General features: G+C 44.1%; 1 protein-coding gene across 1 annotated transcript in view; it reads right to left on the minus strand.

The window, feature by feature from the left end:
* LOC124590493 (myosin-I heavy chain) overlaps nt 1-16,209 on the minus strand; it is a 219,827-nt gene that overhangs the window by 41,718 nt on the left and 161,900 nt on the right. The window contains exon 26 of the mRNA XM_047131657.1: nt 8,425-8,561. Within this exon, the coding sequence (XP_046987613.1) occupies nt 8,425-8,561 (137 nt within the window). The remainder of the gene's footprint in view (nt 1-8,424; nt 8,562-16,209) is intronic.

The raw sequence follows: 16,209 nt of genomic DNA on the forward strand, positions 1-16,209 counted from the left end.
AGAATAAATTTTCACTCAGCAGCGGAGTGAGCACTGGAATGAAATTTCCTTGCAGATTAACCTGCAAGGAAGTTTCATCGATAATACTGGTTCATATTGTAAGCTCGTTCCACTGCTGAATTGAGAAAGAACAAATTAGTGTCATTAGCAGTAAATAGATGAGATACTGAATATCCAGGAAAAAAATGCATTTGCAGTTGACCAGCTAATCTTCCTGCAGATTCAGTCCCGCCTTTAGAATTTTTGTGTACTACAGTTCACTACATGACTAAAATTGTGAAGTTGAGATAGTTGTTGTAGCACAGTTTACTGTAAATAAGCATCCATTTGAAGATATTTTGCTGAATAAATCAGATTGATAATACTTTAGACTACCAAGTTTGTAGTCTCATGACATAGCACACATGTAGGTTTACTGTCTAAAATAAGACTTTAATATTTATTGTGGGATTTTATCTTATCTGGCATAATGTGTGTTTCATGTTAAACTTCTTGCACTTGACATAGAAAACAAATCTTAAAGCACCTAAATTTGTAGTCTATGTTCTTGTTAGTTCAGTGATTTGACACCTGAACATGCTTCAAAGCAGAAATATGTAGCTGCATAAATATATTTTACATTCACTGTATTGATCTCCATATACTTTTAGACTAAACAGTATTACACACGCGTATAATTGGTCCAGTATGCATACAATTCAAAACATGTTTACTAGTGTATTTTCCACAATTCCCTCACGTTTTTGCCTCAGTGTCAGAGGTGTAACAGTGAAGTTTGTTATCAGCTAGTGTTCATTTGTATGTGCCACTGCAGTTAAGCAGAAACATGGCTGCCATACAGTAGGGGTGTTGGCCACTACCTCTCTAAAGACGACTCACTCAATATGACACCTAGTGGCAGCACTACGTGTAACTGTGGCATGATGTCATGAGCCACAACACCAGAAAGCTCAGGATTTAACACTGAGTAAAATAATATTTGGCTAAAATTACTCCAACTATTTACAGTTATGCTTTATATGCCATGCCTTAGTATCACCACTATTAATTCTGGGAGGTTAAATGTCACTAGGGCAGTCACCAAACAGCCTAGCAACCACAAACTACGAATCTGACAATCATATAACTTGCTTTTGGTATTGTTTACTTGTCACACCTCCACTGTACCTCTAAGCTCACCAGGCAGGCTTTACCCTGTAAGTATAATTTTCATATACCATATGCCATACGTAAGCACCACATGTCATCGAATTCACTCCTTGTGTTTCAGATGCTTATATTTCACCACTTTTGCATTCCTATACCCAAAAACAGCAGTGATAGGTGCATCTCATCCCAAAAGTATTTATTACTTAATTGGATGGATAAAAAATCTACTCACCAAGGGGTGGATGAACACAACATAAAAGACTGTTGTGATTAGCAGGCTTTGAGAGCTAGTGGCTCCTTCTTCAGGCAGAAAGGTTGAAGGGAAACGAAGAATGGTGAAGGAAAAGAACTGAAGAGGTCTAGGAAAAGGGGTAGATTTTGGGAAAGTCACCTAGAACCATGGGTCAGGGAAGACTTACTGCACGGGATGAGAAGGAAAGACTGATTCGCTTGGCGAGTACATTTTTTATCTATCCAATTAAATAATTTTGTCAAAAGTATTTATTCCTAGATAAAAATCAAAATGTGTACAAACAATATTATGAAAAGGATAAATTGCTACACCGTAGAGCTGATGAATTGAGTTGCAGACAGCCATAACAAAAAGACTTTCACATTTTGATTTAAGACAAATCCTTTTTCAGAAAAGAACACACACACATTCACACAAGCAAGCACATCTCAAGCACACATGACCACTAGCTCTGCTTGCTATGGCTGGAACACAAATGTCATGTTGAACGAAAGCAGCACTCTGGAGAGGGACAGGGAAGGGAGAAGGATAGCAGGGTATGGGTGGGTTTAGAGAAGAGTGCCGTCTAGTGGAGTGTGCAGGGACTACAAGGCTGCCAGGCACAGTGTCAGAAGGCTGTGGGAGAGTGAGGGGGCAGGGGGGGGGGGGGGGGGGGGGGGGAGAATCGAGTGAAAAGGAGAGAAGCAGAGAATGGGAAAAAGGACTGGTGGGTGTGTTGGCAGAGAGAAGTGCACAATGAGGATGAGCGGACAGGAATTAGTAGGAGGTGATACGACAGAAGAGGCAGAAACTGTTGGATGGAGGATGTGGGAATAGTAGGCTATCATAGTCTGAGGTCAAGATAATTTTGGGTGCGGACAAAGTATTGTAAGAACAACTTCCATCTGCACAGTTCAGAAAAGCTGGTGGTGGAGGGGAAGATCCAGATGGCCCAGGTTGTGAAGCAGCAATTAATGTTATGGTCAGCTGCATGTTGTGCCAAGGGAGGTCTTCAATACTCTTGGCCACACTCTGGTGATGTCTGCTCAGCCTGGTCTAAGCTGGTTAGTAGTCATGCCTACATAAAAGTTGTGCTATGATTGCAGCAGAGCCTGGTATATGACATGGCTGCTTTCACAGGTGGCCTTGCCTCTGAGAGTGTGCTCCCTGCCGCCATTGGATAAGCAGCTGCAGCAGCAAGTCGTATACTCCTAGCTCACTCATTTGTTACATAGTTTAATTCTTAATTTCTTTGCGTGTTTTTGGTACTTGCACTGTTTAATCCATAAAGTTCAGGCGTAATATAGTATTTGAGAGTTGTAGCATCGCGTTTTAGTACCTGAATAGTGTAAAATCACGTAGTCTCCTTCCACCGCCGAGCAGTGTGTCAGCAGTGTGCAAGTAGCAGCATTACTGCATTTACTAGGCAATCTTGTATTTTAATAACCATTTAAATTTTGTGTCGATTTGTTTGCGCTCTCTGTAGATTAGTTCAGACGTTCTTTGCACAACAGTTTTTAGCATGGATAGGGACTGCAACTGCTGTGTTCGGATGCAGGATGAGTTGGCATCCCTTCGCTCCCAGCTTCAGGCAGTGTTGGCTTCGGTCACACAGCTTGAGGCTGTTGCCAATGGGCATCACTGTGGGGGTCCGGATGGGGGTTTGTCGGGGACGGCCAGCTCGTCCCACGCATCCCCCGATCGGACTACGACTGTGGTTGCCCGGGATACTGCCCGCATTGAGGCTGATCCCTCACCTGTGGTAGAGTGGGAGGTCATCTCAAGGTGTGGCAGGGGGCGAAAGACATTCCAGAGGGCTGAACGGAAGGCCTCTCCAGTTTTTCTGACAAACCGGTTTCAGGCTCTGTCTCAGGCTGATACTGATCTTCGGCCTGACATGGCTGCTTGTCCTGTTCCAGAGGTTGCCCCTCAGTCTGCAAGATCCAGGCAGTCGCAGAGGGTGGGCTTACTGGTAGTTGGGAGCTCCAATGTCAGGTGCGTAATGGGGCCCCTTAGGGATATGGCAGGAAGAGAGGGGAAGAAAACCAATGTGCACTCCGTGTGCATACCGGGGGGAGTCATTCCAGATGTGGAAAGCGTCCTTCCGGATCCCATGAAGGGTACAGGGTGCACCCATCTGCAGGTGGTCGCTCATGTCGGCACCAATGATGTGTGTCGCTATGGATTGGAGGAAATCCTCTCTGGCTTCCGGCGGCTATCTGATTTGGTGAAGACTGCCAGTCTCGCTAGCAGGATAAAAGCAGAGCTCACCATCTGCAGCATCGTTGACAGGACTGACTGTGGACCTTTGGTACAGAGCCGAGGGGAGGGTCTGAATCAGAGGCCGAGATGGTTCTGCGACTGTCTGGGCTGCAGATACCTCGACTTGCGCCATAGGGTGGTGGGGTTTCGGGTTCCGCTGGATAGGTCAGGAGTCCACTACATGCAACAAGCGGCTACACGGGTAGCAGGGGTTGTGTTGCATGGACTGGGCAGTTTTTAGGTTACATGGCCTCGGGCAAATACAGAAAGGGCAACAGCCTCAAAGGGTGCGGGGCAAAGTCAGGACATGCGGGGACCAAGCAGCAATCGGTATTGTAATTGTAAGCTGCATTGGTAAAGTACCGGAACTTCAAGCGCTGATAGAAAGCACCGAAGCTGAAATCGTTATAGGTACAGAAAGCTGGCTGAAGCCAGAGATAAATTCTGCCGAAATTTTTACAAAGGTACAGACGGTATTTAGAAAGGATAGATTGCATGCAACCAGTGGTGGAGTGTTCGTCGCTGTTAGTAGTAGTTTATCCTGTAGTGAAGTAGAAGTGGATAGTTCCTGTGAATTATTATGGGTGGAGGTTACACTCAACAACCGAGCTAGGTTAATAAGTGGCTCCTTTTACCGACCTCCCGACTCAGCAGCATTAGTGGCAGAACAACTGAGAGAAAACTTGGAATACATTTCACATAAATTTTCTCAGCATGTTATAGTTTTAGGTGGAGATTTCAATTTACCAGATATAGACTGGGACACTCAGATGTTTAGGACGGGTGGTAGGGACAGAGCATCAAGTGACATTATACTGAGTGCACTATCCGGAAATTACCTCGAGCAATTAAACAGAGAACCGACTCATGGAGATAACATCTTGGACCTACTGATAACAAACACACTCGAACTTTTCGACTCTGTATGTGCAGAACAGGGAATCAGTGATCATAAGACCATTGCAGCATCCCTGAATATGGAAGTTAATAGGAATATAAAAAAAGGGAGGAAGGTTTATCTGTTTAGCAAGAGCAATAGAAGGCAGATTTCAGACTACCTAACAGATCAAAAAGAAAATTTCTGTTCTGACACTGACAATGTTGAGTGTTTATGGAAAAAGTTCAAGGCAATCGTAAAATGCGTTTTAGATAGGTACGTGCCGAGTAAAACTGTGAGGGACAGGAAAAACCCACCGTGGTACAACAACAAAGTTAGGAAACTACTGCGAAAGCAAAGAGAGCTTCACTCCAAGTTTAAACGCAGCCAAAACCTCTCAGACAAACAGAAGCTAAACGATGTCAAAGTTAGCGTAAGGAGGGCTATGCGTGAAGCGTTCAGTGAATTCGAAAGTAAAATTCTATGTACCGAATTGACAGAAAATCCTAGGAAGTTCTGGTCTTATGTTAAATCAGTAAGTGGCTCGAAACAGGATATCCAGACACTCCGGGATGATGATGGCATTGAAACAGAGGATGACACGCATAAAGCTGAAATACTAAACACCTTTTTCCAAAGCTGTTTCACAGAGGAAGACCGCACTGCAGTCCCTTCTCTAAATCCTCGCACAAACGAAAAAATGGCTGACATCGAAATAAGTGTCCAAGGAATAGAAAAGCAACTGGAATCACTCAACAGAGGAAAGTCCACTGGACCTGACGGGATACCAATTCAATTCAATTCTACACAGAGTACGCGAAAGAACTTGCCCCCCTTCTAACAGCTGTGTACCGCAAGTCTCTAGAGGAACGGAAGGTTCCAAATGATTGGAAAAGAGCACAGGTAGTCTCAGTCTTCAAAAAGGGTCGTCGAGCAGATGCGCAAAACTATAGACCTATATCTCTGACGTCGATCTGTTGTAGAATTTTAGAACATGTTTTTTGCTCGAGTATCATGTTGTTTTTGGAAACCCAGAATCTACTATGTAGGAATCAACATGGATTCCGGAAACAGCGATCGTGTGAGACCCAACTCGCTTTATTTGTTCATGAGACCCAGAAAATATTAGATACAGGCTCCCAGGTAGATGCTATTTTTCTTGACTTCCAGAAGGCGTTCGCTACAGTTCCGCACTGTCGCCTGATAAACAAAGTAAGAGCCTACGGAATATCAGACCAGCTGTGTGGCTGGATTGAAGAGTTTTTAGCAAACAGAACACAGCATGTTGTTATCAATGGAGAGACGTCTACAGACGTTAAAGTAACCTCTGGCATGCCACAGGGGAGTGTTATGGGACCATTGCTTTTCACAATATATATAAATGACCTAGTAGATAGTGTCGGAAGTTCCATGCGGCTTTTCGCGGATGATGCAGTAGTATACAGAGAAGTTGCAGCATTAGAAAATTGTAGCGAAATGCAGGAAGATCTGCAGCAGATAGGCACTTGGTGCAGGGAGTGGCAACTGACCCTTAACATAGACAAATGTAATGTATTGCGAATACATAGAAAGAAGGATCCTTTATTGTATGATTATATGATAGCAGAACAAACACTGGTAGCAGTTACTTCTGTATAATATCTGGGAGTATGCGTGCGGAACGATTTGAAGTGGAATGATCATATAAAATTAATTGTTGGTAAGGCGGGTACCAGATTGAGATTCATTGGGAGAGTCCTTAGAAAATGTGGTCCATCAACAAAGGAGGTGGCTTACAAAACACTCGTTCGATCTATACTTGAGTATTGCTCATCAGTATGGGATCCGTACCAGATCGGGTTGACGGAGGAAATAGAGAAGATCCAAAGAAGAGCGGCGCGTTTCGTCACAGGGTTATTTGGTAACCGTAATAGCGTTACGGAGATGTTTAACAAACTCAAGTGGCAGACTCTGCAAGAGAGGCGCTCTGCATTGCGGTGTAGCTTGCTCGCCAGGTTTCGAGAGGGTGCGTTTCTGGGTGAGGTATCGAATATATTGCTTCCCCCTACTTATACCTCCCGAGGAGATCACTAATGTAAAATTAGAGAGATTCGAGCGCGCATGGAGGCTTTCAGACAGTCGTTCTTCCCGCGAACCATACGCGACTGGAACAGGAAAGGGAGGTAATGACAGTGGCACGTAAAGTGCCCTCCGCTACACACCGTTGGGTGGCTTGCGGAGTATAAATGTAGATGTAGATGTAGATGGAGTAGGATAAGCCTGTGACAGGACTGGAATAGGAAGTGCTGAGTGGGTGTATTGGTCAGATCTCACACCTTGGTCTTCCACAGGGATATGATCCCTGTGGGAAGGGGTTGAGATCAGAAGTGGCATAAGGATGGACTAGGATGTAGTGGAGGTTAGGTGGGTGACAGAACACCACTTTAGGAGCATTGGGGAGGATCTTGGGTAGGATGTCCCTCATTCCAGGACACGATGATAGACAATCAAAGCCATGACAAAGAATGTGGTTCAGTTGTTCCAGCCACAGTAGTATTGGGTGACAAAGGGGGTGCTCCTTCTTAGCTGGTTGTTGGAGGTGGTGGGAGGACTGGCAGTGTGTGGTTATATGGCATGGAAAATCTGTTTGTGGACTAGATCTTGGGGACAGTGCCTGAATGTGAAGGCCTTTGTGTTAGACTGTCAGCATATTGGGCAAGGGAATTCTTGTCACTGCAGATATGCTGTCCCTGTGTGGTCACGCTATATGGGAAGGTTGTTTTGGTGGGGAAGGGATGGCAGCTGTCAAAATGGATGTACTACTGGTGGTTGGTGAGTTTAATGCGCACAGAGGTGTGGATAGGATTCTCAAAGAAAAAGTGGTCAACGTCCAGAAAGATGGCACACTGGGTTGAGAAGGACCAGCTGAAGTGGATGGGAGAAAAGGTCTTGAGGTTGTGAAGGAATGAGGATAGTGTGTCTTGTGTTCTCAGCCCCCTTCAGTCGATTCTATAATGTTACTAGTTTGTGCTGTTTATAGTTTACACAACTACTGTTCCAAACTATTTATATCTGACTGGCAATTTCTACATTATTGTATTTTTTATAATTTTAGCATAAGACCTTCTTTTGTTAAATTCAAGACATCCCCACCACTCCCACTCCCTGCTTCCTTTGCCTCTTCTACTCACTGTCCCTCCATATTCCCCATTCCCCATTCTCCTCCCCCCCCCCCCCCCCCCCCCAAAAAAAATGGTTCAAATGGCTCTGAGCACTATGGGACTTAACTTCTAAGGTCATCAGCCCCTATAACTTAGAACTACTTAAACCTAACTAACCTAAGGACATCACACACATCCATGCCCGAGGCAGGTTTCGAACCTGCGACCGTAGTGGTCGCGCGGTTCCAGACTGTAGTGCCTAGAACCGCTCTGCCACCCCGGCCAGCATTCCCCTTCCCCTCTACCCTACCTCCACTAGATAAAAATTTGAAACACTGATTGAAATTGCAAAAAACAGTCCCTTGATATGAGGTTCTTACACAGACAAGACAAACTGCTGACACAACTGCTTAGGTAAATTCTACAGTCTTGTGCAATTTTTTTCTGCTTCTTGTAAAATATTAGATGGTACATATTTAGTTTCACTTTGTTTCAGATCTGAAGGTGATCCAGGGAGATGAAAACATGTCATATAATTAAAAATGTCCAACTGAGACTGAAGAATAAATGAGAGATATTTTGGATGATAGAATTATTTCACAGTGTAAATAATATTTCGCAGATCTATGCATTAATTGACAGTAATGGAAAATAATTTTTGACTAACAGGATAAAGCATTTTGAGAGCCCAACAACAGAGTGAAACATCCTTTCAGAACCCTGAAAAAGAGAAATTTTTCATTGGAAAATGCATACAAACAAACCTTCTAAGTGTGTTCCGAAGGAAACTACCTCCAGTATCTTGGGGCTTCCTTAATATCTCACTGTCTATGAGGTTTCGCCGGCAGTTGACTAAATTCTGATAGAGTCTAATACGATCTTCATTAGTTATTGGTTTCACCTGCAATACAAAGGTTATCGATGTTTTACTGTACTATAATGTAATATTATTGAAAAATTAACAGTACCAAATACAACAATGAAGATACACATTGGATGGTTTTATAATTAAGATAAAATTCTGAAATAAAAAAATTACATTTAATTTTAAAAACAGTTTACACATAATGAGCTTTTAAATTTAATGGTTAAACTTTTAGCATGCAGCACTCTCATTTCCTATTCTAAGGGTGTAGAAAATTTCAAGTATAATAAATGCAAAGGATTTCAAAATAATGATAAATATAATAGGTCAGAGCAGTATTCTGAGCTAAAGGAAGTGAAAGTTCTAGCTTCAAGAGGTCACAAAGACGAGGAATAAGGGGGAACACAGCACAAACATAACAATAGTTTACAGGAGGCAACAGCACACAAAATTCTAATCCTCCCCCCCCTGCGCGCGCGCGCGCACACACACACACACACACACACACACACACACACACACACACACAGAGCACTATACTTTGATTTTGTAGTTACCTTTTTTAGATCTACAGTACAGTGAAAGCAGTGTTTGTGAAAGAAGAATAAGGTTTCTTTTTTCATTTAATTTAAGCATAAGTAATGACATTTATTTGTGATGAATTGCATTTGGTATATAATATTTTTATTTTATTATTAAAGCATGTTATATGAGTAACAAGTCTTATGAGTAAACATGCATGTATTAGGTTCTCCACGTTCAAAGACTGTTGTTGTTCTGCAATTGTATATTCAACTAATCCAAGGCCACTTCATTTGCTGATAGATACTTTATTCATGTTCAAGACCAGTTTTTACCTTCACATCCAGGCCATTATTAAGTGAATCTGAAAACTGTGCTGTTATGATGCAACATCAGATAATCAAATGATCATTTGACATAGCCCTAGAATGGCACAGCTTTCAGATTCACTTGGATGTGGCCCAGATGTGAAGGCCAAAACTGGCCATGGGCTTAACGGAAGTATCTATCAACAACTGGATTGGCCTCTCAATAATTAAATATACACTCCTGGAAATTGAAATAAGAACACCGTGAATTCATTGTCCCAGGAAGGGGAAACTTTATTGACACATTCCTGGGGTCAGATACATCACATGATCACACTGACAGAACCACAGGCACATAGACACAGGCAACAGAGCATGCACAATGTCGGCACTAGTACAGTGTATATCCACCTTTCGCAGCAATGCAGGCTGCTATTCTCCCGTGGAGCCGATCGTAGAGATGCTGGATGTAGTCCTGTGGAACGGCTTGCCATGCCATTTCCACCTGGCGCCTCAGTTGGACCAGCGTTCGTGCTGGACGTGCAGACCGCGTGAGACGACGCTTCATCCAGTCCCAAACATGCTCAATGGGGGACAGATCCGGAGATCTTGCTGGCCAGGGTAGTTGACTTACACCTTCTAGAGCACGTTGGGTGGCACGGGATACATGCGGACGTGCATTGTCCTGTTGGAACAGCAAGTTCCCTTGCCGGTCTAGGAATGGTAGAACGATGGGTTCGATGACGGTTTGGATGTACCGTGCACTATTCAGTGTCCCCTCGACGATCACCAGTGGTGTACGGCCAGTGTAGGAGATCGCTCCCCACACCATGATGCCGGGTGTTGGCCCTGTGCGCCTCGGTTGTATGCAGTCCTGATTGTGGCGCTCACCTGCACGGCGCCAAACACGCATACGACCATCATTGGCACCAAGGCAGAAGCGAGTCTCATCGCTGAAGACGACACGTCTCCATTCGTCCCTCCATTCATGCCTGTCGCGACACCACTGGAGGCGGGCTGCACGATGTTGGGGCGTGAGCGGAAGACGGCCTAACGGTGTGCGGGACTGTAGCCCAGCTTCATGGAGGCGGTTGCGAATGGTCCTCGCCGATACCCCAGGAGCAACAGTGTCCCTAATTTGCTGGGAAGTGGCGGTGCGGTCCCCTACGGCACTGCGTAGGATCCTACGGTCTTGGCGTGCATCCGTGCGTCGCTGCAGTCCGGTCCCAGGTCGACGGGCACGTGCACCTTCCGCCGACCACTGGCGACAACATCGATGTACTGTGGAGACCTCACGCCCCACGTGTTGAGCAATTCGGCGGTACGTCCACCCGGCCTCCCGCATGCCCACTATACGCCCTCGCTCAAAGTCCGTCAACTCCACATACGGTTCACGTCCACGCTGTCGCGGCATGCTACCAGTGTTAAAGACTGCGATGGAGCTCCGTATGCCACGGCAAACTGGCTGACACTGACGGCGGCGGTGCACAAATGCTGCGCAGCTAGCGCCATTCGACGGCCAACACTGCGGTTCCTGGTGTGTCCGCTGTGCCGTGCGTGTGATCATTGCTTGTACAGCCCTCTCGCAGTGTCCGGAGCAAGTATGGTGGGTCTGACACACCGGTGTCAATGTGTTCTTTTTTCCATTTCCAGGAGTGTATATAAGTGATTTTAATTCTCTATGAGGAAAAAGATGCCAATAATTAATCGGGCAGTTACGTTCTAACAATTCACGAATGGAATTTCAAAACAAGTAAGGGTAGTGTGCAGAAACACCTACTGACACTGGGACTGGTTGAGCTGGCAATGGTTAGATCAGTAGTGAGAAAAAAAGAATAGGAAATAGAAAGACTGAAAAATATAAGAGAAACAAATATTTTGTGACAAGTTAAAACTATGTACCATAACATGAATCAAACTTGTGTTCCAGTTTTCACAGGCTGTAAGCTGCTAAGTGCAGTATCTGAATATCCCTTGCAGCTTCAACATTTCACTACTTTCCCTCCATATCTTACAAGCTCCACAGATATTCTCTCATGATGCTGTGACTCTGGCACACTGAGGAGAATATATCCCAAGAGCTTTTCCCCGATCTACTTCTACGTACATACTCAGCAGGCCACCATATGATGCATGTGGGTACCTTGTACCACTACTAGTTATCGTCTTCTCAGTTCCTTCATATGATCCTTAATTTCTCTTATCTTATCCTTATGGTCCTTACACAAAATGTACACTTCAGGCAGTAGAATAATTCAGCCATCAACTTCAAAAGCTTGTTCTCTAAATTACACAAAACTTGTGCTGCCGGCAATAGAATGCCTCAGCAGTCAGTTTCAAATATTGTTCTCTACATTGTCTCAATACTGTTTCACAAAAAGGACTTTAGCTTCCCTCAAGGGATTCCCTTTTGAGTTCCCAAAGCATCTCTGTAATCCATAATGAGATTTTCACTCTGCAGCGGAGTGTGCGCTGATATGAAACTTCCTGGCAGATTAAAACTGTGTGCCCAACCGAGACTCGAACTCGGGACCTTTGCCTTTCGCGGGCAAGTGCTCTACCATCTGAGCTACCAAAGCACGACTCACGCCCGGACCTCACAGCTTTACTTCTGCCAGTATCTCATCTCCTAACTTCCAAACTTTACAGAAGCTCTCCTGCGAACCTTGCAGAACTAGCACTCCTGAAAGAAAGGATACTGCAGACACATGGCTTAGCCGCAGCCTGGGGGAGGTTTCCAGAATGAGATTTTCACTCTGCAGCAGAGTGTGCACTGATATGAAACTTCCTGGCAGATTAAAACTGTGTGCCCGACCGAGACTCGAACTCACCGCGAAAGGCAAAGGTCCCGAGTTCGAGTCTCGGTCGGGCACACAGTTTTAATCTGCCAGGAAGTTTCATATCAGCGCACACTCCGCTGCAGAGTGAAAATCTCATTCAAGAAACCTCCCCCAGGCTGTGGCTAAGCCATGTCTCCGCAGTATCCTTTCTTTCAGGAGTGCTAGTTCTGCAAGGTTCGCAGGAGAGCTTCTGTAAAGTTTGGAAGGTAGGAGACAAGATACTGGCAGAAGTAAAGCTGTGAGGACTGGGCGTGAGCCGTGCTTCGGTAGCTCAGATGGTAGAGCACTTGCCCGCGAAAGGCAAAGGTCCCGAGTTTGAGTCTCGGTCGGGCACACAGTTTTAATCTGCCAGGAAGTTTCATCTCTGTAATACTCGCATGCAGGTTGAATCTACTGGTAGCAAATCTAGCAATATGCTTCTGAATTGGTTCCATGTCTTCCTTTTATCTGACCTGGTGGGGAACTCAAACACTTGAACAGCATTCAAGAATAGGTCACTCTAGTGTTCCATACACTGTACCCTTTATAGATTAGCTACACTTTCCTAAAATTCTCCAAACAAATCAAATTCAACCATTCACCTTCCCTACTACTGTCATGTGCTTACTAGCTTCTGTGAATTATATAAACGGGAATTTAATAATATTATGAGAAGGAAAGTTGCCACTCATCACGCAGCAGAGATGCTGAGTCGCAGATAGGTGCAACAAAAAGATTTTCACACTTAAAGCTTTCAGCCAATGGCCTTTGCCAGCAGACACACATATGCACACACACACTCACACAAATGCAACTCACACACACAACTGCAGTCTCAGGCAACTGCAACCGCACTGTGAGCAGCAGCACTGGTGCATGATGGGAGTGGCGACTGGGTGGGGGAAAGGAGGAGGCTGGGGAGGGGAGGTGGGAGAGATAGTATGGTGGGGATGGCGGACAGTGAAGTGCTGTAGGTTTGGCGGCAGGCAGGGAAGAGGTGGGGAGGGGGCGGGGTGTGGGGAAGTAGCAGAAAAGGTGAGAAATAGAGAGACATAAATAAAAATAAAAGTAATTTTTACAGCGGAAAAGGAGAGAAATAAATAAATTAATAAATAAAAGTTTTTTTTGTTTTTATTTATTTCTCTTTATTTCTCTCCTATTCCGCTACTTCCTCCCCTCCCCATCTCTCCCCTGCCTGCCGCCCAACCTGGAGCACCTCACTGTCCACCATCCCCACCATACTATCCATCCCCCTCCTTGCCCCAGCCTCCTTTCCCCCATCCAGTCACCACTCCCATCATGCACCAGTGCTGCTGCTCACAGTGTGGTTGCAGTTGCCTGAGACTGCAGTTGTGTGTGTGAGTTGCATTTGTGTGAGTGTGTGTGCTCGCAGTGTGGTTGCAGTTGCTTGAGACTGGAGTCATGTGTGTGAGTTCCACTTGCATGAGTGTGTCTGTGTGCATATGTGTGTCTATTGTTGACAAATGCCATTGGCCGAAAGCTTAAGTGTGAAAATCTTTTTGTTGTGCCTATCTGTGACTCAGCATCTCCGCTATATGGTGAGGGGCAACTTTCCTTCTCATAATATTGTTAGATTCCATACTGGATTTTCCATTGTTTGATAAATGGGAATTTTTCTTACAATCCATCCTTAGGTTCCACAATCCTCCAAGCCTCAACCTGCACTAACCCCTGTTCCACATCCACCTTTACTCCTATTCCCAAACCAATCACTTCATTTATTTTGCATTCATGCCTTCCCCCCTGTTGTCTCCCTTCTTCCTCTGTACTCTGTCCTGTCTCCTCCTCCTAATCTACTCCTCCAAGTCATTGAGTGCTATATGCAACTCCTGATGCATGTGCCAGGGCAAGCTCATTGGTAAACAACAATCCTGCCACCTTTCCCTCTCACAATCATCCCCTCCAAACCTTCCCTCCTTCCCCAACTACTTTCGCTTAGCAATGTTTTTGGTCTTTGTCACGTGCCAATTGATCACTCAATGCCTCAGTTATGTAGTGAGTTGGTTACCTTTGTTCCCATCATTAACATTTCGCATGTGGCTAATGTAATATTGTGATAACTGCAGAAATTGCCAGTTACAATGATTTTCTGAGGTGTCAAATATATATTTATGACTCCTGAAAATGCTTGAGAGGTCTGCAGACGTCACAGTTTGCACTGTGACTGCAACAACGTAAAAACTTGCCATTTTTGTAAACTTTAATACTGTCTTTTGCTTCATAGGCATTAGCAGACATCTGAGTTCCCTCTGTTTCATGCATTCTGTGAGTTTTTGCATTCAAAATATGCAGTGAAAAATATTCAGTGAAGAGGAGACATAGTTGGGGCAAATGATTTACAAAATCCTCGACTAATCTACAGATGAAGAAAATAAAGTATCTGATGACAGTTCAGATTACATGTCATCTGAAAATAGTACAACTTCTAGATTTTCTTGAAGTTGGGTTGCTGCATATGTTCATCTTATTTTCTTGCAGATTGCGTTGGTATGCACGATTCTCCTGTACATAAATCAGAAAATAAATCCGAGCACATGATTGCAGCAAATGTAATGTTGGATTCTGTATTTCGAGGTGTACTGCACCGTACTCAACTACAAATGTTAAATTTTGCTTTGATCCTGTGTGTTTCTCTGTGATGTAAACAAAATGTAAAAGATACCTAAACATGGAGATCATGCATTAGTTTGCATAACAGACTTCATTTTCAATTTTTTCTGCAATAAATACCATTAAATTGAAGTTTCATCTGTATGTTCAGATTTAACTCTAGCAACACCAAAACATGTCTATTTAATGAAGGAAGTCCAGTAAATGTAAAAAGTTTTGAAATTACAGCTACATATTTGAACACATGAGCTGTAACTTCCAAAAAAAACATAAATTTCAGCCAGTCCACAGGAAATGGAAGCTGCATACAAGTTCAGCACTGTAAGTGTTAATTATTGATATAGCAGAGAGTTGATTGAATCACAACCATTTGTATTTTACTCAGATGATTTATTCTGCACTTTACATCAGTCCAGGAAGCACTTTTAGATAGCACATTTAACAGTACTCTGAAGTAATGTGCACAGACTTGAAAGCTGCATGCATTAGCAGTGTGTTTTCATCCACGAGATTGTGCCTCAAAAGAGCAATACTGTGAACTTCTGATAAAGCCTGCCTTGGGCAGCTGCCTATTTAAACCCTGCTGCACTATGCTTGCATTCAGTTATCATGTTATTACTGTGTGCATACATTTGCCTTACCTTATTGTGTTCAGTGTATGTTATGATGATTGGTGTACTTGCCACAGTTAAATAAAGTTGTACTAACATTCTTGGTTGTGTTATGTGTCCAAGTTACAACACAAGTGGCAATGAAGAGGAGACTGTTTTGGTCAGTTTGGATCCATCTCAATCTACACCACCTGCCACGTTACCCCTTGCATCTCCTGTTTTGCCTGTCACTACCCTGGTCTAAATCTAAATATACATCTACATAGATACTTCTTCAGCCACCATCAAGTGTGTGGTGGAGGGTACTCTGTACCACTACTTGTCATTCCTCCTCTTGTTCCACTCGCAATTAGAGCGAGAGAAATAAGACTACCTGTACGCCTCCATATGAGCTGTAATTTCTTGATCTTATCTTTGTGGTACATAACTAACGAGGAGGTATTGAATAGGATAGGGGAGAAGAGGAGTTTGTGGCACAACTTGACTAGAAAAAGGGATCGATTGGTAGGACATGTTCTGAAGCATCAAGGTATCACCAATTTAGTATTGGAGGGCAGCGTGGAGGGTAAAAATCATAGAGGGAGACCAAGAGATGAATACACTAAACAGATTCAGAAGGATGTAGGTTGCAGTAGGTACTGGGAGATGAAGAAGCTTGCACAGGATAGAGTAGCATGGAGAGCTGCATCAAACCAGTCTCAGGACTGAAGACCACAACAACAACATCTTTGTGGTCCTTATGCATGATGTATGTTGGCAGGAGCAGAACCATTCAGCAGTTAGCTTCAAATGC

The sequence above is a fragment of the Schistocerca americana genome, chromosome 1, assembly GCF_021461395.2.
Source record: "Schistocerca americana isolate TAMUIC-IGC-003095 chromosome 1, iqSchAmer2.1, whole genome shotgun sequence".
NCBI lineage: Eukaryota > Metazoa > Arthropoda > Insecta > Orthoptera > Acrididae > Schistocerca > Schistocerca americana.